Source organism: Phyllobates terribilis, unplaced genomic scaffold (assembly GCF_046119375.1).
Source record: "Phyllobates terribilis strain yellow unplaced genomic scaffold, ASM4611937v1 Scaffold_1__5_contigs__length_1240528914, whole genome shotgun sequence".
Classification (NCBI taxonomy): Eukaryota; Metazoa; Chordata; class Amphibia; order Anura; family Dendrobatidae; genus Phyllobates; species Phyllobates terribilis.
This window is the reverse complement of record NW_027362761.1, coordinates 863,679,878-863,705,464: the sequence shown is the minus strand read 5'-3', so window position 1 is coordinate 863,705,464 and position 25,587 is coordinate 863,679,878. Positions and strand designations below refer to the sequence as shown.

The 25,587-nt window shown below is 47.3% G+C and overlaps 1 protein-coding gene across 2 annotated transcripts in view; it reads left to right on the top strand.

The window, feature by feature from the left end:
- Positions 1–1,525: 1,525 nt before the first annotated feature.
- SLC39A8 (solute carrier family 39 member 8) overlaps positions 1,526–25,587 on the top strand; it is an 87,789-nt gene continuing 63,727 nt past the window's right edge. Inside the window, exons 1-2 of one of the 2 annotated variants that reach the window (XM_073639133.1) lie at positions 1,526–1,649; positions 4,492–5,066. In XM_073639133.1, coding sequence (XP_073495234.1) covers positions 4,833–5,066 — 234 coding nt within the window. In that variant the 5' untranslated portion in view covers positions 1,526–1,649; positions 4,492–4,832. Of the gene's footprint in view, positions 1,650–4,288; positions 4,389–4,491; positions 5,067–25,587 lie in introns of those variants that run through there. The other variant, XM_073639141.1, reaches the window with a different exon arrangement.

The following is a 25,587-nucleotide window of genomic DNA, read 5'->3' as shown; positions in this document are numbered from 1 at the left end:
CCCAAATATCCCCCATCCTCTGGAATTCTGTGCCCCAACATGTCCGACAGCTATCCACCACACTCTGACACTTCAGAAAGAACATGAAAACACATCTCTTCAAGAAAGCTTACAGCCTGCCATGACCCCACTAGCTCCTCAACACTACTGGATCTGCTGCCTTACCAACACTGGAGCTGTTGCATCCCCCCACCTACTGTCTCCTTCCCCACCAATCCTGTAGAATGTAAGCCAGCAAGGACAGGGTCCTCTTCCTTCTGTACCAATCTATCATTGTTTATTTGTTACTGTAAGTGACATCTGTATATTGTATGTAACCTCTTCTCATGTACAGCACTGTGGAATCAATGGTGCTATATAAATAAATAAAAATAATAAAAAAAAGAAGTTGTTTACTAAATTGGCTTATCTCTCATCCACCATTTCATTAACATTATTTTTGAAGGGGCCAACATCACCATTTTTTAATCTCTTATTTTTTATGTAGTCGAAGAATATATTAGTAATATTATTACTTTCTTTGGCAATGAGTCTTTGGGTATGTTCACACATACATTTTTGCCGCATTATTTCAGGATTTTTTCCCCATACGTTGTTGCTGCAAAAAAAAAACAAACCCTGTGTTTTTACTGTACCTGCAAAGTGAATGAGATTTCTGAAATATCATGCATATACTGTTTATTTTTTCCTTGCAGACTTGAAGCAGTTTAAAATCTGAAGCCAGTCAATCATCTTAGTGTTTTTGCAGTGCTTTCACCCATTCAAATCAATTGGGAAAAATGCATCAAAAATGCAAGCAAAATGTGGCATTAATGCAGCAAAAATGAGTGTATTTTATGGCACGTTTTTTCTGCAAAGACTTTGACTTTTCAGCTGCAAATACTGAATATGTGCATATAGCCTTTTTGTTTCAATCTTTGTTGCCTTTTTAACACAATGTATTTTTCTCTCTGTAGTTTTTTAAAGCCTCATCACTTCTTTTTCTCATTTGTTGCACCTCTTATGGCTCTATTTTCCACAGGGAATAAAAATAAAGGCAGTAGAGGGACATTGCAATTCTGACAACAGCCAAAGAAAAAGCAAGTTATTCCTTTCTTCCTTTGTACTTGGTATCAGGTATCTGTAGTCATGCCCCCACCAGCCAGTCATGGGTTGCACATTTAATTATTCTGTCATCAGGGTTAAAACTCCATTAATCCCAGTTGGTTTTGTGTGGATATCTTGGCAACAGGATTAGCCGGTGTGATTTCCTTCGAGATGTCCTCACACATGGTCAGAGGTGCTACTAATGCAAAGTACTTGACTTCTTGTTAACATTTGCCCTAATTGTATGGATTGGATCTTTATGGTTATACTTTAACTACAGAGACAAAAGCTTTACCATTTTGCCGTCCTCAAGAATGTGCTGAGACAATGTGTTTTCATCCAGGTTTTCGGCTGGTTTTCAACTAACTCCTAAAAGAAAGGGAGGAGGAGTATAAAACAAAGTATGATCATGACGTCAGTGGCAGTTTACATAGCTCTGCAGTTTTTTTTACAAGGTAGTTATTATGGTTTCTAATGAGTATCATGACCAACCACGTGACTTGTCCAATGTCTTTATTAACCTGACCAAAATCAGAAAGAGTAAAGGGCAAGAAAAGGAACAGGTGAGACATACCGAGAGTATCACTAGGTGTTACTGATACAACCAATGCATGAGGATCTATCATAGAAATTTGTTTCTATTACTAAGATCTTTTCTGTTCCAGATTGATGTTTGTATAGAAATTATAATATTTTTGGGCATGGTTGACCGATGCTCCCTATAGACATCTTAGTGTCATAAATACTATGCAGAAAAACAATGATATTATATGTTTGACACCAAAATGACTGCATAAGATCTGTATCAATTCAATGAATTGTTGGGTATATTTTTCAAACATGTTTTCATTTTCACACTTGATGATTGTGAAATTCTGACAGGTCGAATGTTATGGATTCTGAGTTAATGATTATGTGTTAATAGTTAATTAGTTCATGAATGGGACATTGTATTTCATGTTTGTTTTGCTTCCCAATATGGCCAGGTTTATTAAATATAGTATTAAAATGGTTTCTGACAAAATGCAAATAAGTGAAATCGACATAATCACACATTAGTTGTGTGAGTATTGGCTAATTTTAGATATTTTGTGCTAGAGAGTTTTTGTTTAGAGTGTAATATTACTAATATAAATGTGTTAAATAGAATAAAAAAGATAATACTTGAAGAAAAACTTAGTTGTTGATACTTTTTAGTGATATATTTAGAGATATACCATCTTCATTTCACTGGTAGCTGGAACCAGAAGTGCGAGTGATTTGTATGAATAGGTAATAACCACTTTTGTACGGAATGTGATTAGTATAGACATCCCTATACCCATTGTGTGCACCAGGCTGAACTTTTCCAGCTATAATTGATATTTATTAGTGGTTATTATCACTTAATTCTACTCAGTTTAGGTGTGCTTTTAAATACCTTTAGAAAGATCGGCTAAATTTAATTTATATTATTGATCTTCAGTAGTTCAGCCATTTTGTGCCATTGGGAGTTTTACCTGCCGGCTAAAATAACTCAGTAATTTCATATGGTCTTAATACAGGATGAAAAAGGACTTGTCATTTTACTAAGTATAGTAGTTGGGCAAGCATACTGTGTTGTTTCCATTTCTCCTAAAGACTTTCTTGGAGAGAAATCCCATATTCAGATACTTATTTGCAGGGAACAGAGACTAGAATCCTTAAAGAAGTTGTGCACTACTTTATATTACCAGCCTAATGTATCCCCCCGGGGCCCCTAAGACTTTTTCTAAATACCTACCGTTGCAGATAATGCCTGTGAGCGGCGCTATCGGTGCCCACTCACAGGCATCACGTGACCCCGCGCTGACGTCACGACAAGTGAGCCGTGACTCAGCGATCGGGTCCCCGCGGTGGCTGCTGGGTTGTGGGCGGGGTTACCCCCGTGTCACACCCAGCATCCACTGCACGCTTTCCAAATGAATGGGGAGAGGCAGAGCGTGCGGTGGATGCCGGATGTGACGCGCGGGGTAACCCCGCCCACAGCCTGGCATCCACTGTGGAACGAGGAAGAAAAAGACCCTCGGCTGCTGCCAGCACTCGTCGTGACATCAGCGGATGTCAGAGCCGGCAGCAGCCAGGGGTCACGTGATGCCTGTGAGCGGCCAGTGATTGCGCTGCTCACAGGCAGTATCTGCAACGTAAGATAATTACAAAAATCCTTAGGGGCCCCGGGGGGATACATGGGGAGGGGGGGAATATAAAGTACTGGACAACCCCTTTAAGCCAGTCATGTACATTAGATGGCTTTCACTCATCCAGAAGCCATCTTGGCTAGCTCTCCCATACACAGGAGAGCTCATTTGGCCGAGTGCTCCTGTGTTCTCTTTGAGAGAGTAGTCGCCTGGCTTGTCCCTGGAAAGCAAAATGATCGGCAGTCTGAAATCAGACATACCAGATTGATATTTCCTCTGAAAATGAATTTTCCATGGTCCCCATACACATTAGACTATTAGCCAAACCCGTTGATATTGGTGGGTTTCACCGACATTAGTCTAATGTCTAGGGTTGCCAACCATCCAGAAATTCCTGGGACAGTCTGTAAAAAATAGGACAGTTTTTTTCCCCTGTCCGTAAAAAAAATTGGATGTTTCCATACTTTTTTTTAAGGTTGGAGAAATTTGTACTGGTTCTTTTGTCTTTAATTATCATCATGTTACAGTTCATAGTGAATACAACTAATGCCTTTGTTTGAGGATTATGGGCTGCAGGCGTATCACTTAAAATCTTAATGATTTATTATGGTATTTCAATGCCTCCATAAATTATGTTGACTGTCCATGATTTTTGGATAATTTTTTCAGAAACAATAAATCAAGTTCGTAACTCTGCTAATGTGTATGGGGGGCTTTAGTTTTGGGTATTGCTTTTTCTTCCTGAAATTTTCATGACATATTTACTCTATTTGTCAAAAAAAAAGTATTTTGTAAGAAAACCTATTTTCCCTCAAGATTTATATCCATTCTTAAACATGAATTAATACATGTACTTTTCCATACAAGATGAGCGACTAATTTCTCATAATCAAATATTACTAGTAAGGCAATAGTAAGCCAAAAGTACTATTTACTACAGTGTATCAGTGTTAAACAAGGCAAAAGGAAAAGAGAGAAAACAGTATCCGTACAGTTCTGAGCTCCACAATAACCCATTTAACGGAAGAACTTGGCCTGCTTCTATTTACTGGTTACATGATGCCAGGCAATATCTGAAGTAGTTAAAAGAAAGAAAATCCTCTTTGACAAAGAAAAGGAATAGAGGAAAAGTACACACGCAGTACAGTGAGTGCTAAGAAGGAAAGATATATATTCAGAGTGAATGGTGTTATCACAGTCTGTGGTGCAATATTTGCATTGATTATTATGGTTTTTTTTTAACATGCAGGTTTCATAGACACAGAGACGGTGTTTCCTTATCTGCTACAGACTGGGAAGAGCTTAAACCATCTGGTATCAGAGGGCAGTTCCTGACCACACTAGCTGAGCTGTCACAGGGAGAGGACAAGTGGAAGAGGACAGATACTGGCTTAGTCTTCTCCGCAGGAGCCTATAGACTTGTGCAGTGCAGGAGGAATACTCAGCCAACGCTAACATCACCCACAATTGGCTATAAGCCTCTATATGCTATTTGTTTGAACCCACCAACCAGTTCTGCAAGTTTTGTGTAGTTACTAGTTAGACATCAGTTCCTTGTCCTAATAGAATAAACCAGGGAACTGGTGTAACATGGGTACTGGGGGGCACTGTGGAACTATATGGGTCTGCATAGCACTTACAGTGAGTATATGGCTGGCAAAGACTTCTTCCCAAGGAACAGACGATGGGTTTGACACAGAGGAGATATTTATTGAAGCTGTACTAGGCACCTATGGAGAGAATGGAAACCTCAGTGCCAATCATGTGGACAGGATGCTGGATGGCTGTGGAAGACCTGAGGAGATGCACTCAAGTTTCAACAAGGTAAGACCAATATTCAGATACCTTGGTACTTCTAGTACGTCTACTTTTGTTACAGGAGTTGGCGTTACAAGTGGTAGGAGAGAAGAATGCCAAGACCAGACTAGGGAGTCTTAACAATAGTTTTTTCACAAAGACGATGCTTCGTATAATAAAAGAAGCACAGCAAATCCAATCATTTGGGTTTTTTAGAAGTCCTTTTTATACTATTTTTTGTTCTTGAAAAACTTGAGTGACAACAACCTTTTAAGTTGGTAGGATACTCAATAAGGGTCTTCATCCAGATTTCCTAAATGGATTGAAAATGTCAGCAAAAGCATGTCATCATTGCTGCTAGAGACATTATGCATACCATCTAGAAATATAGGGAGCATATAGTATAGTACACACAGTACATTCATCTGAACATACAAGTTAGTAGATAACCCCTGTGGAAATATGAATTAAATGTGCAGGGGTGGATTCCATACTGCTTGATTTTATCTGCAAGCTAATATAATATCCTGCACCTGTACATTGCAATTTGACTTACTGTATATGTATACTACCAGGCTGACTGCAAACAATCATGGCTTTATGCTTAGTGATTGTTTGGGCTGGCTCACTATGTATGGCATTCTCCCCTATATCCTATGAAATACATTTGGTTATATATATATATTTTTGTATAACATTGGGTTAGTAATTTTGCCATATTGATTATTATGAGTTTACCATTCGTTTTGCCCCTCTTTTTTGTTTGACAGCCATACAATAAGTGAGTACTATTTCTCCCCACTACATTTGTCATCACTGTATGTTATCCACTGTCGGCACCTTAGTATATTACCATGTCCCACTTGGGCCCCATCGCCATGTTTTTGTATCTGTGAGCTGACTATTTTTCCAAATTGTCCTCATTAGCTATCTTAACCTGTCAACTGGGTGAGGTGCATATACTTATGCAGTTTAGCAATAATGAGTTCACTACTTGGTCTAATTACATTGTCCTTGAATGAGCGACTAATACCTGTTGAGATGGGTGGGGTGCATATATTTATGTAGTTTAGAAATTGTGAGTTGTCTACTGGATATAGCACTAATGAGTTGACTGCTTTGTTCAATTACATCATCTTTATATGAGCGTTTTATTCTACCTACTGAGAAGGATAGAGCATCAGTGAGTTGACTGCTTTCCCAATTACTTTGTCTTCACAAATGTTGGACGGTGTTTTTCCTTATTCTTTTATCATCATATTTTTACAAACTACCTACAGGTGAAATTTTTGATGTGAGTTGATAGCTTTTCCAATTTCATTGTCCTCACCTTTGTCAGTATGTATTGCGCCATTATTACCTTCCTTGAGACACATATTCATAGTTATCCGAGGTTCAGTCTGTTGAAGTAACAATACAAGTTTTGGGAACAACTAGTCACTTGGGGTCTTGTGTATCTACATACAAATTTGTATACTAATTTCTTTACATTACTGATCGTTGGATATGTGTATCACCTTGTAGGTATTATATATGCCCATCTATATCTACATTTATCTGATACCTAGCAGGTTGTGTACATGTTTATATAAAAAAAAGATATGTAACTTTAACATTGTGCGCATCTGTCTCCTTCAGCCATGTATGTATTCGGCACTTAAATGGAAAAGAATATATTTCTTTATTTGGATGGCAATCCTCAAAAATTTTTTGGGAACATTTCGGCCCTATAACATGGGCCTTTTTCAAACTCGGATTGCAAGGGATAGACAGGGTTTCATATAATGCGGCGCTGTGGAAGGCAGTATCTGCTTAATGTTGTGTGCACGTTATGAAAGCCTGTGAGTTTGAAAAAGGCCCATGTTGTAGGGCCGAAACATTACAAAATTTTATTTTGGGATTGCCTTACAAATAAATAAATCTATATTTTTCCATTTGAGTACTTTATAGATTGTTGATACGGAGTGGAACCCTTACTCGAGCACCATTTTTTGAGTGTCGTATATCCATTACTATTGTCTCTTTCAGCCACCATATACCCACTTCTAAATTCAAATAAAGGTTTTTCATATTTTCACCACACTCTGATTTACGTAACTTTGGTTTTCGGAGTTTTCTTTGTTGGTTTTCAAGTCATTCCGAATGGGTCTGTAATTTGTATCCTTGCAATACGTGTGCATTTATTACGCTATGTGGTACTGACGGACACGTGTTTTATTGGCCACTAATATACATATAGTATTTGTTTTTCCTTGTTCCTTTTTGTCTAATTATCTTATATAGGTGACATCCAGATCCAATCATGTCATTATATGAATTCACAACTTTTCTAAACCAGGGTAGAAAACAATACCTTTTTAGATCAGGAAAAATTGTTGTGTAATTGGAAATGTGAACTATATATTTCCATATGTGGAGCAAAAGTGTAAAAATTCAATTTTCAGTGACTTTTAGTAAAGTAATGTTTTGGGCTAATTAATCATATGTGAGTTATGTAAATGCTGACTCTAAATGCTGGCCGACAATTGTCATTGTCTGCTGGTTTCTGGGCTGTCATGTACTGCCAGCTATAATGAAGAAGTTCTGTTTAATGGGTGTTTTATTGCCAAACATTAATAGATAGCAAGTAAACATCATAGACTAAATAAAGGTTATAATTCCCAATCAATATTACAGTTTAAACAATTACCAGTATTATGTATATAGCATTACAGGCTCTAGGAGATAAGGTATAGTGCCCCTCACCATCCACAAGACAAGTTATAGAGCTGCAGTAAAACATCAGTTATTAGAAAACATCATTAGATAACTATCATGGTGTAAATATAAGTTATAATTCACTGAATTATGCTATTTAACCATTTACTAGCATTATGTGTATAGCAATAGAGGCTCTAGGAGATAAGGTATAGTGACGCGCCCCCTGGGCCATGTTCAAGGGATACCCGGAGCCGGATCTAGATAGGGGTAGTAGTCCTTGTGGCGGTGACCCGGTCCGTGCCCAGGGTGGTCAAACTAAGTGTGTGGCAGTCTTGGTAGATGTTGTTTCAGTGTCGACTACGCCACCCGTTGATTTGCGGTCACAAGGCCGCCGCTGCAGAACAGTCCGCTGAGGCCGGTAGTATGTGTGCAGCAATGGTGGTATAACCCCCAACGGGAGGGGTATGGCCTCAGGGCAGCTGGTGCGGATGATGGAGGTAGTGATAGTGCAGAAAGGAGAGTCAGAGACGTGAGATGCAGTTTCAGGGTTTTTACTCACTGATGTTGCTTTAGTCACTTCGGCTGGGAGTGACCACCCGAGCCGTACTGCATTCACCAGGTGCGGGACTCGGCTAACCCCCAGGCAGTTCCGGAGCGTGGTCCTGAGCTTCCCTCTCACTCTCTTTCTCCTGGCCGTCCCCACCAGGGATCCACCTTTGTCCGGTTCCCTTGGGCCTTCTACGGTAAAACCTTCTCTGGCTTTCCTGACCCTACTCTTGGTGTACCTTCCTGGTGGATGTGGTGAGGGTCGTGGCAAAACTTGACCACGACCTCCGGTTCCTGGTTAAGGGTTACTTTTGCCTCCGCCAGCTTGGGATCCGGTGCCCTCTTCTGCCAACCCTTCACCCTTTTGGCTTAATTCTGGGATCTTAGGGTTCCCTCTCTTCTGCGTCTCTGGGCCTTCCTTCTTCCTCTCCACTACAAGCCTGGCCCTGGAGCTGGGCCCAGCCGGAGCCAAAGCTCCTAGTCAGCCCTCCTGGCTGAACTCTCCTTCAGCTTCTCCTCAGACTGACTGACTGACTGACCCTGTCCTAAGATGGTGCCCACCATATATACTCCCTCTATGTGTGAGCCCAGGTGACCAGCATCCAATGGGCTCCTATCTCTATGCCCAGAGCCCCTCCCCTATCTGCCCCTACACTACTGGGATGTTCCACCCCCCCCTCCCACTCCAGCCAGGGACAGACGCTGTCGTACCTGCACATTTACTTGGTGGGAGTACCGTAGTTCTGTCCCCCGGAAATGGGATGTATGTAGTGCATGCAGCCTACTGAGCTCAGTCCCACACTCCATCCTTACCCGGGAGTGGAATACCACACCTCTGGAGTGAGGTGCAATACCCCTGTAGCAGCCGAGTCCTCAGAGTGCTACATTCCCCCCTGGTAAATCACAGCACGTCCTCGGGCTGTAAAAGAGCAAAACATGCAAACATACAAAATTTTTCAAAACATACACGAATATATAAAACATTATAAACATTATCAGCAACATAACATTACGGGTAACTTCCTATATTATAAGACCTTTTTGATATAATACTCTTCTTATAAAATGTTCTTGTTCTTCTGGCCACTGTGCACTTGTGACCAGGTAAAAGTGCAACAGTACAAAAACAGTTCCTTATAAAACCAGTAGGGGGCGCTTTAGGAAGCGCAACTATATACAAGGGTATGGCCACTCTCAGTCCTCGGCCAGTGGGGATAATGGATGGCTGCTCACAGTCCTCAGCCTGTTAAGGGATAGGGACACACGGGTAACAGTTTGCTGGTCCCAACGGGGACTATACTTTACAGGTAACAGTTCTTGTACCCTTACGGGTAACTATTTACAGTTTCACTGTACCGTACTTTAGTAACGGCGTCCTCCTGCTCCTTCCTGCGGGTAACCTTCAAACCCGTCTGGGTCCTCTTGATCCTCCTTGCACTGTAGCTCTTCCTCGGTCAATCGGTGCACATGAAGAGCATATGGACCTTTGGCACACTGATGCCGGGTGAAGGTGACCTCGTCACCCAGGTAAAGGTCACGACCTCTGTGTCCCTCCGGCAGATGGCTCTCGATGTCCCTGCGGGTGACAAAGATGTCGCCGGGGGTTCTGTGGTCCCGGATAAAACCCCACCCGTGCTGCAGTTGAAACTTGATTACGGTCCCGGTGGCGCGGGGACCGTGGGCTGCACGGGGGTTTCGTCTGGTCCGGCTCTTTTGCTCCGCACTCTGGACTTGCAGCCGCTCCTCGCGGACCCGCCTCTCTCGCCGTTCCCGGTCGAAGACCTCCAGCTGTTGCCGGCAGCACTCTGCTCGCTGGGCTGCGGCCGCCCGGGTCTCGTGGGTGAAGCCGATGAGGTTTTCTCCAGTGGGGTCCCATTCGAATTGGGCCTCCTCCAACGGGAGCGGAGTGATCTTGGCGGGCGCCGGAGCCGGAATCAGAGGCTCACACAGAGGCCTTTCCTTCCGGAGTCGGGGATGGAGGTACTCCGGTGGCCACTCAAAGGGCTGCCCATCCGGGCAAGTGTGCTGGGCGAACAGGTCTTCACCCAAGGGTAGGACTTTGTGGGTTGAGGGCGCGGTGGTAGTAGCGGCGCCCGGACTCACCAGGCCTTGCGACCAGGCCGGTGGTGCTCTAAAGGTAAAGGGCACTGTGGAGACGGCGGCGCCCGGGGGCACTCGACCTTGCGACCAGGCCGGTGGCGTCTCCTGCTTGGCCGCGCTCGGGGTTGAGGCGCGTGACGTCACAGGGGGCGTGGCCGCGGCGCCTACTTGAGGCCTAGTCTGTAGCGGTGGCGGTGCAGCGACGGGCACGGTAGGGGGAATTTCGGGCTCTGCGACGAGGAGCTGGGGCAGGCTCGCGGTTTCTAGGCTTGAGGTAGTGACGTCCCCTTTACCTGCCTCCGTCTCTTCAGCTCCTTCCACGGCGTCGTCTCCGGCCTTCATTCCTCCTGCACCATCCTCAGAGGCGGTCAGACTCCTCGTCTCGGGTGGCGTGCTCCGCTGGCGGGTTCCAGCCTGCTGGGCCATCTCCCTACTCCACTCAGTCAGCGTTTCTCGCTGCACCTGGGCCATCCTCCGTGCGAGGCCCTCCAGCGCGGTCTGTGCACGCTCCCGGTCTCGGGGGAGCTGTGCTAGGATCTCCACCAGGTCTTGTGGGGTGGTGACTTGCAACAGGCTCCTGACCACAGGGTCGGTGCTGCCTGACTCTCCCTCCATCTCCGGGTGCGACCTCTCCAGACTCTTCCAGGCTGCACCCATCCTCACTCTTTTGTTCTGTATCCGCCCACACTGAGGGTGGTCCCGGGGCAACTTGGTGATTGTCAGTTCCAGGGGCAGACCCCCCACGCTGACGGACATCTCAATCATTGCAATCTCTGCTGGTGGGGGCGGTCTTCGCTTTTGGCGCCATTCTTGGACCTCGCCCACGATGGGAGGTGGCCTCTTGCCACCCTCTGGCACGCCCATAATGGCGTCCGCTCTGCCAGGGCGGGAAATCTTCTCAGATGGCGGGAATCGTCTCCCAGTGGCGGGAAACTCCGTGGATGGCGGGAAAAAGTTGCAGATGGCGGGCAACCGGCGGGAAACGACCCGTGATGGCGTCCGATGGCGGGGACCCTCCGGAATTGGCGGGAGACTTCTTCTTACGGTACATATAAACTTTTCTTCAGGCACGCAGTACCCGGTGGTGGCGGGCACGTGATCCTGCCGACTACGCCAAAGTTGACGCGCCCCCTGGGCCATGTTCAAGGGATACCCAGAGCCGGATCTAAATAGGGGTAGTAGTCCTTGTGGCGGTGACCCGGTCCGTGCCCAGGGTGGTCAAACTAAGTGTGTGGCAGTCTTGGTAGATGTTGTTTCAGTGTCGACTACGCCACCCGTTGATTTGCGGTCACAAGGCCGCCGCTGCAGAACAGTCCGCTGAGGCCGGTAGTATGTGTGCAGCAATGGTGGTATAACCCCCAACGGGAGGGGTATGGCCTCAGGGCAGCTGGTGCGGATGATGGAGGTAGTGATAGTGCAGAAAGGAGAGTCAGAGACGTGAGATGCAGTTTCAGGGTTTTTACTCACTGATGTTGCTTTAGTCACTTCGGCCGGGAGTGACCACCCGAGCCGTACTGCATTCACCAGGTGCGGGACTCGGCTAACCCCCAGGCAGTTCCGGAGCGTGGTCCTGAGCTTCCCTCTCACTCTCTTTCTCCTGGCCGTCCCCACCAGGGATCCACCTTTGTCCGGTTCCCTTGGGCCTTCTACGGTAAAACCTTCTCTGGCTTTCCTGACCCTACTCTTGGTGTACCTTCCTGGTGGATGTGGTGAGGGTCATGGCAAAACTTGACCACGACCTCCGGTTCCTGGTTAAGGGTTACTTTTGCCTCCGCCAGCTTGGGATCCGGTGCCCTCTTCTGCCAACCCTTCACCCTTTTGGCTTAATTCTGGGATCTTAGGGTTCCCTCTCTTCTGCGTCTCTGGGCCTTCCTTCTTCCTCTCCACTACAAGCCTGGCCCTGGAGCTGGGCCCAGCCGGAGCCACAGCTCCTAGTCAGCCCTCCTGGCTGAACTCTCCTTCAGCTTCTCCTCAGACTGACTGACTGACTGACCCTGTCCTAAGATGGTGCCCACCATATATACTCCCTCTATGTGTGAGTCCAGGTGACCAGCATCCAATGGGCTCCTATCTCTATGCCCAGAGCCCCTCCCCTATCTGCCCCTACACTACTGGGATGTTCCACCCCCCCTCCCACTCCAGCCAGGGACAGACGCTGTCGTACCTGCACATTTACTTGGTGGGAGTACCGTAGTTCTGTCCCCCGGAAATGGGATGTATGTAGTGCATGCAGCCTACTGAGCTCAGTCCCACACTCCATCCTTACCCGGGAGTGGAATACCACACCTCTGGAGTGAGGTGCAATACCCCTGTAGCAGCCGAGTCCTCAGGGTGCTACATATAGTACCCCCCAGCACCCACAAAACAATGTATGGAGCTGCTCTGTTCCACCCCTGTAGAACAAGGGGTGGTACCCCTTGTTCCACCCCTACAAGCTACAAGTGCAGCTTTCAGCTGGTCAGTGGGATTGCTGGATGTCAGACCCCACCAACCTTAAACTAAGTACCATGTCCAGCAATCATACGTTAGAACAGATCCAGCAGCAATCCATTGACAAAAAGGTTGCAGACACAACTTATTTTTTTCTGCTAAAATTTTTTCATTTCAACTGGATCTGTGTTTTTTAACATTGAAGTCTATGGAAACTGTATCCGTTAAATAGCCATCCATTTTCTTTCATTTGAAACTGATCCAGTAAGCCAAAACCGGATCCTTTTCAGGTGAAAAAAAGTGGATGGCTATTTAACAGATCCGTTTTTCATGGACTTCAATGCTAAAGGGAACTTGTCACCAGAAATAACACTGTTAACCTGCAGATATGGGGTTAATCTGAAGCTTAACAGGGTTATTATGCTGCCTGGCGCCGTCCACGCAGCCAAATGCAGTGGGGGAGAAAACAAACTTTATTCTCCCCGCCTGTATTCAGTGCTCAGTCATGGAGGTGAGTGCAGCGCCAGTTCAGTAATTACTGCTCTCTCGACCCTGACTGACAGCTGTCTGCTATGCAGAGGGAGTGTCAGTCAGGGCCAGGGGCGCGGTGACAGCGCTCACTCTGTATACTCAGAGCAATAACTGAACCAGCGCCGCATCCATCCCCATGACTGAATGCCGAATGCTGGTGTGGCACCCCAGGGGTCTGGTTTCCACTAACAGCAATGTTATGTCTGAGAGCAGGTGGGAGGTCTCTTGGTCAGGAATCCTATGCATGCCACACCTCCTGCCCAGTCCTGGGAGGGGAAGGACTTCCCCTATATAAACCTAGGGCTGAGGCAGGGTTAGTGAGTAGAGAAGAAGTAGAGACAGAGAAGCAGATATAGGAAAAGAACATCAGGAGCTCTGTGGGAGCAGTGCTACAAGGAGTCAGGGGCTGGCAGCTGCAGAGCTCGCCCTGACTGAGAAGTTATCACCGGACCCGGAGTCCGAGGCTGTGGGGACTAACTCTTATCCAGCAGCAGAAACCGACCGGCAGGGGATTGCAGGTCCTCTGGCCCAGAAACCCGAAGGCACGGTCACACGCGTGGGACCAGCACCGCCGTCGTGGAGCGGAAGCTACTAGAAGGCCCCGAGTCACCGGCCATACGGGTGAGCACCACACGGTACACTCAGGGACGTGGGCTACTTATACCCGCCTCTAGCAAGGTAGCCGGAAGAGTATCGTTAGTTTGGGAGGCCTACAACTCCGCCTGGCCAGGGGAGATCCCATCTGCTCAAGGACTGACCAGGCCCCAATCGCTAGCCAGTACTCCGGGAGGGTCTATCTTTGTCACCAGTAAAGACCCTGAACTACACCGTACCGTCTCCGAGTGGTTCCTGCTACCCCCATCATCCATGTCAGCTGCCCTGAGGCCATACCCCTCCCGTTGGGGGTTATACTATCACGCTGCACAATCCTACCACTGGCCTCAGCGGTCTGCCCTGCAGCGGCAGCTCCTTCGCTGCATTCAACGGGTGGCGTAGTCGTCCTACATCTACCGCTAATACAGCGCCACTTAGTCTGACTCCCTGGGCACGGACCGGATCACCGCCACGAGACTACAACCCTCAAGAGATCCGGCTCCGGGTAAGCTCCCGCGTGCGCAACGCAGCGCGACACAGGCCCAGGGGCGCGTCAACTTTTGGCGTAGTCGGCAGGATTTCGTGCCCGCAACCACCGGGTACTGCGTGCCTGAAAAAGACTGTTCAAACTTACCTGTGGTGAAGATTCCCGCCATCCGGCGCCATCTTCCGCTTCCTTCCCGCCATCGGTGGAGTTTTCCTGCCATTCGGCGCCATCTTCGGCCTTCTTCCCGCCAGCCGTGAAGTTTTCCCGCCATTGGACACCATCTTGAGGACGCCGCGCGGGAAGAAGAGGGGCGTGGACTCCGAAAGCGCGCGAGAACTGAAGCCCCGCCTCACGTCCGGACATTGCGTAAGGTCCTGGAAGGAGCCCAGCAGACGCCGACGTCACAGGAGCGCGACGGAAGGTCCTCAACCCTGACGATCCACTGCGGAGCCGCGGCCTACGGAAGAGGATCATCGCAAGGTAGGCCACGGTCCACTAGGGGGGAGAAGGATGTCGGATACGGAGGAGAGCTTCACTGCTTCAACCCCCGCCAGCGCCACCGCTGTTGCGGTCATGCCTTTCACCATGCCCTATATCCCGGGGGCAGCCTGGCTACCCCAGTACTCAGGGGAGTCACATACCCTGCATGACTTTAGAGAAAAGCTGGATAGCCTCTTCCAGGTGTATCCCCTCACAGAGGAGCAAAAAGTGAGCATCCTGGTGGCCCAATTAACCGGGGCAGCCCAGAGGGAGGTAAAGTCCTGGCCACCTGGGAGGAGGACTGTCGCAGAGATACTAACCCGGCTGAGGGACACCTTTGATACCCGCACCTCAGCCGAGATCAAGCTTAGATTCTACGGGTGCAAACAGCGGGCACATGAGAGTATAAGGGACTATGCCCTGAACCTACAAGAGGCCCTGAGAGCCATTAAGCAGACCGACCCTAACGGCGTGGGAGACGAGGACAGGCTGTTGACTGAACAATTTATAGAGGGTTTATATTGCAATGCCCACCGAACCCAGTTGCGGGCAATGGCCTTACAGGACCCTCATCTGGGATTTGCACAGTTCAAGGACAGAGCCATCCGGGTGCTCCGAGAACCAGCACCAGGTGGCGTTGTGACCCACAGACGCCCCACTACCACTTACCACCAGGAGGCGGCGCCCTTGTCGGCAGGGCCTGTGGGAGCTGATGCGCAGGCTTTGAACAATGACCCGGCTCCAGACCTGCACCATCAGGTCCAAGAGCTAGCTAAAAGCGTTGCTGCGCTAACCCGAACTGTGCAGTCTTTACAGGTTTCCACTCCAGGGAAGATCCAGCTGGCATCCGGACCGGAGGACATCCCGTGGCGTCGACCAAGGAGGACCTCACCGGCCAGAGGAAGACCCAGCGACCGATACAACGAGGACGGACAACCCATCTGCCGCCGCTGCAATCAACCCGGACATATGGCAAGGTACTGTCCTTTAAACTGGCACAACCTGGGGTAGAGGGCCAACCCCCAGGGAAAAGATCATCAGGCCCATCGAACTGGCGCGACAGATATGTGGGAGGACGTCCAGTCTTGCCTGTGGTACTGGATGGCATCCCTATGAGTGCCCTATTGGACACCGGGTCACAGGTCACCACTATCCCGTACGTGCTCTTCAAGCAGTACTGGAATGACTCGGATATCACCCGCTACCCTGACGACGACTTGAGTATCATCGCCAGCAATGGTCAGCCCGTGCCACAGATTGGATTTAAAGAGGTGACCATTAAAATCGGTAGAGTCGAACTGGCAGCACAGGGACTGATCATTGTAGACATTGACAAACACGAGAGTCACCCAAAGATAACTCTAGGAACTAATGTAATTGAAAATTGTCTTGCAGAGGTGATTTTCCTTTTACAACAGGTTGCCAAGAACACCAGCTCCGGCCAGCAGCGAGTGCTCCAAAAAGAGATCCGGGCACTGATGCGACGGCAACAGATAGAACTCTCCGGTGGTGAGATTGGTAGCGTAAGAATGTGTGACCCTTTCCCTATTGCCATGCCCCCAAAAAGTGAAATGATGATTTGGTGCCGGGCAGCTATTGGTCTGAGAGGTAGAGATTACCAGGCAATGGTAGAACCAGTTTACTCAGACAGTAGGCCCACCATTTTGACAGCACGGGGGGTGGTCAATGTACGCCATGGGAGGGTGCCCGTTCGCATAATAAATATCGGGAAGAGGGAAGTGTACCTGCCCCGGTATGCCACGCTAGCCAAATTGTATACCATCAATCAAAATTCCATACAGTCCGTAGAACCCTTGCCTCCATCTTCCCCGGAGGAAGGTAACGGCTCTAAGGAAACAATGGAGGACTGGTGTCAGCAACTACATTTGGGTACTGACTCCACTCCCTCACACCAGAAACAGGGAGTCTATCGGGTGGTTCAAGAGTACGAGAGAGTGTTTAGTAAACACCCGTTAGACTTCGGGCGAGTCAAAGGGGTAGAACACCACATCCCCACGGGAGACCATCTTCCCATAAAAGAGAGGTATCGACCCGTACCCCCTGCACACTACCAACACGCCAAGGGGATGCTTAGGGACATGAAGGAGGCTGGGGTGATCAGGGATAGCTGTAGCCCCTGGGCAGCTCCACTAGTCTTAGTCAAAAAGAAAGACAACACCATGAGGATGTGTGTAGATTACCGGAAAATTAACCGTATCACACACAAGGATGCGTACCCCTTACCAAGGATAGAGGAGTCTTTGGCTGCTTTAAGATCTGCTAACTTCTTCTCTACCTTGGATCTCACTAACGGGTACTGGTAGGTTCCTGTAGCAGAGGCGGACCGGGAGAAGACCGCATTCACCACCCCGATGGGACTTAGCGAGTTTACCTGCATGCCATTCGGACTCTGCAACGCACCGGGAACCTTCCAACGATTAATGGAGTGCTGTCTGGGCCACAGAAACTTCGAGACGGTCCTGTTGTACCTGGACGATGTCATCGTATATTCCAAGACTTATGAGGACCACCTGAAACACCTGGCGGAAGTGTTCGAAGCTCTGGCAAGCTACGGCTTAAAGGTAAAACCCTCCAAGTGTCACCTCTTGAAACCAAAGGTGCAGTACCTGGGACACGTGGTGAGCGCTGACGGAGTGGCTCCCGACCCTGATAAGATCACCGCAATTAAGGAATGGCCAAGTCCCTCCAGTGTAAAGGAAGTACGGCAGTTCCTCGGGTTGGTAGGCTATTACCGCAGATTCATCCCCGGTTTCACCAAAAAGGCAGCTCCTATGCAGGACCTCCTGATAGGCCAGTCCCGGAAGGCCAAGAACCAGAAGCCGCCCTTCAAATGGGAGAAGTTAGAAGAAGAGTCCTTCCGCCAGCTGAAGATGGCCCTCACGGGGGATGAAATCCTGGCGTACCCTGATTACAGCCAGCCCTTTATCCTCTACACCGACTCAAGTAACATCGGGCTAGGAGCCGTACTGTCCCAGATCCAGCAGGGGAAAGAACGAGTAATCGCTTACGCTAGCCGAAAACTGCGACCCACCGAAAGAAACCCTGAGAATTACAGCTCATTTAAGCTAGAGTTCCTGGCAGTGGTGTGGGCAGTCACCGAACGCTTTAAGCACTACCTCGCTTCTTCCCGGTTCACCGTGTACACAGATAACAACCCGTTGACACACCTGGACACGGCAAGACTCGGTGCCCTAGAGCAGAGATGGATGGCCCGTCTGTCCAACTACGAGTTCACAATCAAATACCGGGCAGGACGCTCCAATACCAACGCGGACGCCCTGTCCAGGATGCCAAACCTACCGGACGTAGGAGAAGATCCAGAGGGACTGGAAGAAGTCGAACTCCCCGCGTTCCACCGTCATGAGACTATCCAGTATTCCCATCGGGTAAGGAGTAAGCAAGCCGCTACGTTTAACCCCTTGCCTCACTACAACTGGGAGGAAACGCAAGACAGTGACCCTGCCGTCCGGCTGGTAAAGGAGATGCTGACTCGGCCAGAGGCTCGCCTTGACCCAGACGCTCCGGAGGAAGCCAAGCAACTGTGGGCTGAGAAGAGTCGACTGTTCCTTTACAAGGGGAAGTTGTGCCGCAGAATGGTTAACTCCCGGACGCATGAACTAATCTGGCAAGTAGTGGTGCCACGGAGAGACGCAGCCATGGTGATGGAGGCATACCACGACGGGGCTGGACACTTCGGATGGAAGAAGCTGGAGTTCCTGCTGCGTGGGCGGTTCCACTGGGTAGGCATGAGGGGAACCATCGAGAGGTGGTGCAGAGACTGTGGCCCGTGCAACCTAAGAAGGAAGGACCGTGCCAGCCAGAAGACTCCCCTGCAGTCCATCGTCACCCGGCAGCCGTTGGAACTGGTAGCCTTGGATCATGTAAAACTGACCCCAAGCAGAAGTGGCTACGTCTACGCGTTAACCATTGTGGATCATTACTCCCGGTTCTTGGTTGTCGTCCCCGTTAAGGACTTAACGGCTCAAACAGCAGCTAGAGCCTTCCAGCAGCACTTCTGCCGTCCACACGGGTACCCGGACCAAGTGCTGACGGACCAGGGACCTGCCTTTGAAGCGGAGGTCTTCCAGGAATTCTGCAGTCTGTATGGCTGCCGGAAGATAAGGACGACACCCTATCATCCGCAAACTAATGGACTTTGTGAGAAAATGAACCAGGTGGTAATGGATCTCCTGAAAATGTTGCCCCTGGAAGAACGCAGTCTGTGGCCTGAGAAGCTGCCCGATCTAGTGGACCTATACAACCACATCCCGGTAGGTTCCACCAACTGTACCCCGGCTTACCTAATGAGGGCGAGACCTGGTAAGTTACCTGTTGACCTGGAAATGGGAGTCCTGACACCCGAGGACACTTCACCAGAAGCAGACTGGGACACAGAGAGGCAGCAGCAGTACCGGAAAGTACAGGAGAGCGTGGAGCGAAGTCTCTGTCAGGCTAGGGAAAGACAAGAGAAAACTTACAACCAGTATGCTCCCGCTGTTCCCCTGGTACCCGGAGAGCAGGTCCTGAAGAGGAAAAGACGGCTCCACAAGTTGGACGACCAGTGGGAGAAGGACCCGTACACCGTACTGCCCTCAAGCCACGAGAACCCGAAAGTCTGTACCATCAGTAAAGACGGAGGGGAGACCATAGCCATTGTATCCCGGGATCACCTGAAGAAGTGTCCTGAACAGCTACGGAACCCTGAAGAGGAACAAGAAGACCATCGATCCGTAGAGGAAAGGGAACATATGGTTAGTACTGTGCTCGGAGACTTCCCTCGGTCCTGGACTCAAGTCAATGGTGCAGTTGTGGTACCCGTCCTCATGTTCCTCCAACCAGCATACAAGTGCCTACGGAGCAACAGGTAGAGCTGGAAGAGCAGCCGGTCCAGGAGGCAGAAGACTCCACACAAGCAGAACAGGAGGATCAACCCTCTGCTTATAGTGAGCCTGCCGTACCCCTAGTGAGCCAAAGAGCCGGTAGACAGCTGCCCAGTTTACCCTTGACAGCTCCTACACCCTGTAGTTCAGGGCTAGACAGTCAGCTCCGTAGGTCCACTAGGGCCACTAGAGGCCAGTTACCCGCACGTTGGAAGATTTGAAGTGTATAAATTGTTTTATTTGTGGTTACCTGTTTTTCTTGTTGCTTGTGTATAATTATGTGTTTCTAGTTATTTATAGGAGTCCTTGGTGGATTTACTGGGAATCCTTGTACATGGTTGGAGCGTAACCTAGGAATGGACTAAAGACTGTTAAGGACTCGGGGCAGGACAGACCCCTACCTGGTTACGTCTCCCTGTTTTGGTGAAATGGACACCTTGCTTTTCTTCAAAAACTGCACCCGGTTGCGGACACGCCGTGACCATCTTTATATGTTTTTCTTATTGTACTATTATTGTTTATACCTTGTTATGTTTAAAAAAATATGTTTAGTCCCGGAGTACTAAATTTCACTAGGGGGGAATGTGGCACCCCAGGGGTCTGGTTTCCACAGTAACAGCAATGTTATGTCTGAGAGCAGGTGGGAGGTCTCTTGGTCAGGAATCCTATGCATGCCACACCTCCTGCCCAGTCCTGGGAGGGGAAGGACTTCCCCTATATAAACCTAGGGCTGAGGCAGGGTTAGTGAGTAGAGAAGAAGTAGAGACAGAGAAGCAGATATAGGAAAAGAACATCAGGAGCTCTGTGGGAGCAGTGCTACAAGGGGTCAGGGGCTGGCAGCTGCAGAGCTCGCCCTGACTGAGAAGTTATCACCGGACCCGGAGTCTGAGGCTGTGGGGACTAACTCCTATCCAGCAGCAGAAACCGACCGGCAGGGGATTGCAGGTCCTCTGGCCCAGAAACCCGAAGGCACGGTCACACGCGTGGGACCAGCACCGCCGTCGTGGAGCGGAAGCTACTAGAAGGCCCCGAGTCACCGGCCATACGGGTGAGCACCACACGGTACACTCAGGGACGTGGGCTACTTATACCCGCCTCTAGCAAGGTAGCCGGAAGAGTATCGTTAGTTTGGGAGGCCTACAACTCCGCCTGGCCAGGGGAGATCCCATCTGCTCAAGGACTGACCAGGCCCCAATCGCTAGCCAGTACTCCGGGAGGGTCTATCTTTGTCACCAGTAAAGACCCTGAACTACACCGTACCGTCTCCGAGTGGTTCCTGCTACCCCCATCATCCACGTCAGCTGCCCTGAGGCCATACCCCTCCCGTTGGGGGTTATACTATCACGCTGCACAATCCTACCACCGGCCTCAGCGGTCTGCCCTGCAGCGGCAGCTCCTTCGCTGCATTCAACGGGTGGCGTAGTCGTCCTACATCTACCGCTAATACAGCGCCACTTAGTCTGACTCCCTGGGCACGGACCGGATCACCGCCACGAGACTACAACCCTCAAGAGATCCGGCTCCGGGTAAGCTCCCGCGTGCGCAACGCAGCGCGACACAGGCCCAGGGGCGCGTCACTGGCATGGAGAATAAAGTTCATTTTCTCCCCGCTGCATTCAGGTAACCTGCAGATAGACCACATATCTGCTAGTTAATAGTGTTATTTCTGGTGACAGGTTCCCTTTAAAACAACGGATCCCATTGAAATCAGTTTTTTTTTTAGCTGGACAAACAAGTTGTGTCTTCACAACTTTTTTGTCAATGGATTGCTGCAGGATCTGTTCTAACAGATGATTACTGGACATGTGAACATAGTCTTATACTGGTTTTAATTGTTTTCCAGAACATTTAATAGCCTCATGTAGTTTGGTAATCACAAAAAATGGTGTAAATCTAGAGGTACATTCAACTTACGGTATACAATTCCTGTGTCATACCATGGGACATTTGCTATGAGACCCCTGTGGTGATAAACAAATAAGAAGCAGTGGTGGGAGACTGGCATTTCAATAAAAAAGAAGAATCAATCTCTTCCCATATATACCATTCAATGTATGCAAAAGACACATTAGCTATGCAAACCACAGCAGACAACTGCAAAACCGGTAGGCTAAAGCTTACTAAATATACAGTTAATATATAACTTTTGTTGAATAACTAAGTTAAAACACACAACAGTGAAAATCAAGATAAACACTAAAACAATTGACCCGATGTTTTGCTTGATTAAGCAGGGACGCCAGAGAAAAAGTTCATTTACAGATAGTAGGATAATAGTTGACAATCAGCAAAAATTTGTCTCATTATTTCAGGAATGACTATAGGAAGTAAGGCAAAACAAATCAAATGATACTGCCTGCATTATGTCCTTGTTCTTCTCCTGCAAAAAGGCAGGGTTGTAATCCTAATAATAGCATCCTCGCTCAATCGATCACTAGTCAGTAAAGATGAGCGAACCCAAACTGTAAAGTTTGGCGCTCGTACGTCCAGTGCTAAACTCCGAACACGGACTTCTCCCAGAAGTCCATTTTACAGTATGGATGAACCTGAACATCCACGGGTCCGCTCATCCTGACTAGTAAGCACTTCATATGTAATCTTTTAGCATAGAATAGACGTGGGCAGTGGTTTCACCATTTAAGGGTGTACAAAAACAGTGTCTTTTTCAGGCAGATTCTGCCTGGAACCCAACTGAAAAAGCACAAAAATATGCTGAGAAGAATGACCATATGCACAGCAAGATAAAAACCCATTTACCACACGAAGTTGTTTTGTACGTTAATGACAGGGCTAATTTTTACAATTCTGACCTGTCACTTTATGAGGTAATAACTCTGGAACACTTCAATGGATCCCGCTGATTCTGAGACACTTTTTTCATGACATATTTTACATTATGATAGTGGTAAAATTTATTTGATAAGACTTGCATTTATTTGTGAATAAATGGGAAATTTAGCAATTTTTAACCTTTGAATTTTCATGCCCTTAAATCAGAGAGATATGTCACACAAAATAGTTAATAAATAACATTTCCCACATGTCTACTTTACATCAGCACAATTTTGGAGCCAAAATTTTTTTTTGTTAGGAAGTTATAAGGGTTAAAAGTTGATCAGCGATTTCTCATTTTTCCAACAAAATTTACAAAACCATTTTTTTAGGGACCACATCACATTTGAAGTGACTTTGAGGAGCCTTTATGACAGAAAATAGCCAAAAGTGACACCATTCTAAAAACTGCACCCCTCAAGGTGCTCAAAACCACATTCAAAAAGTTTAGTAACCCTTCAGGTACTTCACAGAAATTTTTGGAATGTGGAAGAAAACAATGAACATTTAACTTTTTTTCACAAAAATTTTTTACTTTTGACGCAATGGTAACAGGAAAAAATGGATCCCAAAATGTGTTGTGCAATTTCTCTTGAGCACGCTGATACCCCATATGTGGGTGAAGCTGGACACATGTCAGGGCTAGGAAAGGAAGGAGTGCCATTTGACTTTTTGAATGTAAAATTTGCTTGAATAATTAGTGGATGCCATGTTGCATTTGGGGAGCCCCTGATGTGCCTAAACAGTGGAAACCCCCCACAAGTGACACCATTTTGGAAACTAGACCACTCAGGGAACTTATCTAGATGTGTGGTAAGCACCTTGAACCCCCAGGTTCTTCACAGAAGTTTATAACAATGAGCCGTAAAAATACAATTTTAACATTTTTCACACAAAAATGTTTTTCAGTCCCCAATTTTGCATTTTCATTAGGGTAACAGGAGAAATTGCACCATAAAATTTGTTGTGCAATTTCTCCTGAGTAAGCCGATACCCCATATGTGGTTGAAAACCACTGTTTGGGCGCACGGCAGGGTTCGGAAGGGAAGGAGCTCCATTTGATTTTTTTAATGTAAAATTTGCTTGAATAATTAGCGAACGCCATGTCACGTTTGGGGAGCCCCTGATGTGCTTAAACAGTGGAACACCCTCACAAGTGACCCCATTTTGGAAACTAGAACCTTCAAAGAACTTATCTAGATGTGTGGTGAGCATCTTGAACGCCTAGGTGCTTCACAGAAGTTTATAACATGGAGCCGTGAAAATAAAAAAATCAAACAATTTCTACAAAAATGATCTTTTTGCCCCAATTTTTTATTTTCACAAGGGTAAGAGGAGAAATGGACACCAAAAATTATTGTGCAATTTCTCCTGAGCACACTGATACCCCATATGTGGAGGAAAAACACTGTTTGGGGGCGCGGCAGGGTTCAGAAGGGAAGGAGAACTGTGTGACTTTTTGAATGCAAAAATAGCTGGAATAGCGAGCGGATGCCATGTCGCATTTGGAGAGCCCCTGATGTGCCTAAACAGTGGAAACCCCCCACAAGTAACCCTATTTTGGAAGCTACAGCCCTCAACGATTTTATCATGGGGTATAGTGAACATTTTGAACCCAGAGGTACGACACAGAATTTGATAACATTAGGTCATCATATTGAATATGTTGCTCAGGTGACATACTTGAGTCCCTGCTCAGCATGTTTCACGGTTGTTAGACACAAAAAAAACATGTGGGGATTGCTCATGCATGGCAGGCAATCCCCACACTTGCGCTCAATACTAGTCACTATATTATCATCATTTTTTTAATTTACTTTTGAAAAAATCCCAACCCCAACACAATCCTTACACTGCACTAACCCTAACACAACCCTAATCCCAACCCTAACGCAACCCTAACTCCAACCCTAATATAACCCTAACACAACCCTAACCCCAACACAACCCTAACCCTAATCCTAACACAGCCCTAACCCTATCCCAAGGTATCCATTCACTATAATGAGGCAGCAGAGTTACTGTGGACTCCGCCTTGCCTCTGTTTAGTGGTGTCCTTTTTTTCAGAGGTTCACAAAACTGTGTCTGATGGCACTTTATGCACGAATAATAAAAAGACTGACACGGTGGGATCACAGGCTATACGGCATCCAGGGTGCCTCAATCTGCCTCATTACAGGGAATCTTCCGCCGGGGATTCTGCCTGAATCACGTATTTTAGAGATTTATATGGAAGCCCTTGGGTAAGCGCTCAGCGCAGAGCGCAGGATAAATGTGAGCCAAGCTTTTTATTTTTTTTTTACGCTGTTCCTTGTGTGGTATAAGGATTAGATGACTCTATTCTTCGGATCGGTGCGATTACAGAGATACCAAAATTATATTGGGGTTTTTATGTTTGGCTGCTGTCACACACTAAAAAACGCTTTTTTTTTGCAAAGACTAGATTTTGCATCACCAATTTTTCCGTATTTCGGCCGACAGAGTCATGTAAAGGCTTGTTTGTTGCAGGACAAGTTGACGTTTTTATTGGTATAATTTTCGGGCACGTGATATTTTTTGATTGCTTTCTATTCTGATTTTTGGGAGGCAGAATAAACAAAAACTAACAATTCAGGTTGTTGTTTTTTTTTTGTATGTTTTTTATGCTGTTCCGCGTGTTGTAAAATTGATAAGGCAGCTTTATTCTGCGGGTCAGCACGTTTACAGCGATACTACATTTATATAGTTTTTTATGCAAGCGCTGTTACACAATAAAAACTTCTTTATAGAAAAAAAAAATTTTTTGCATCGCTTTATTCTGAGCACTAGAACTTTTTTATGTTTTGGCTGATGGAACTGTATGATGGCTTGTTTTTTGTGGGACAAGATGACGTTTTCAGTGGCACCATTTTACTTTGATCACGCACTCAAAATATCAAAATAACTTGCTGGGGCCTGGTGACTCGGA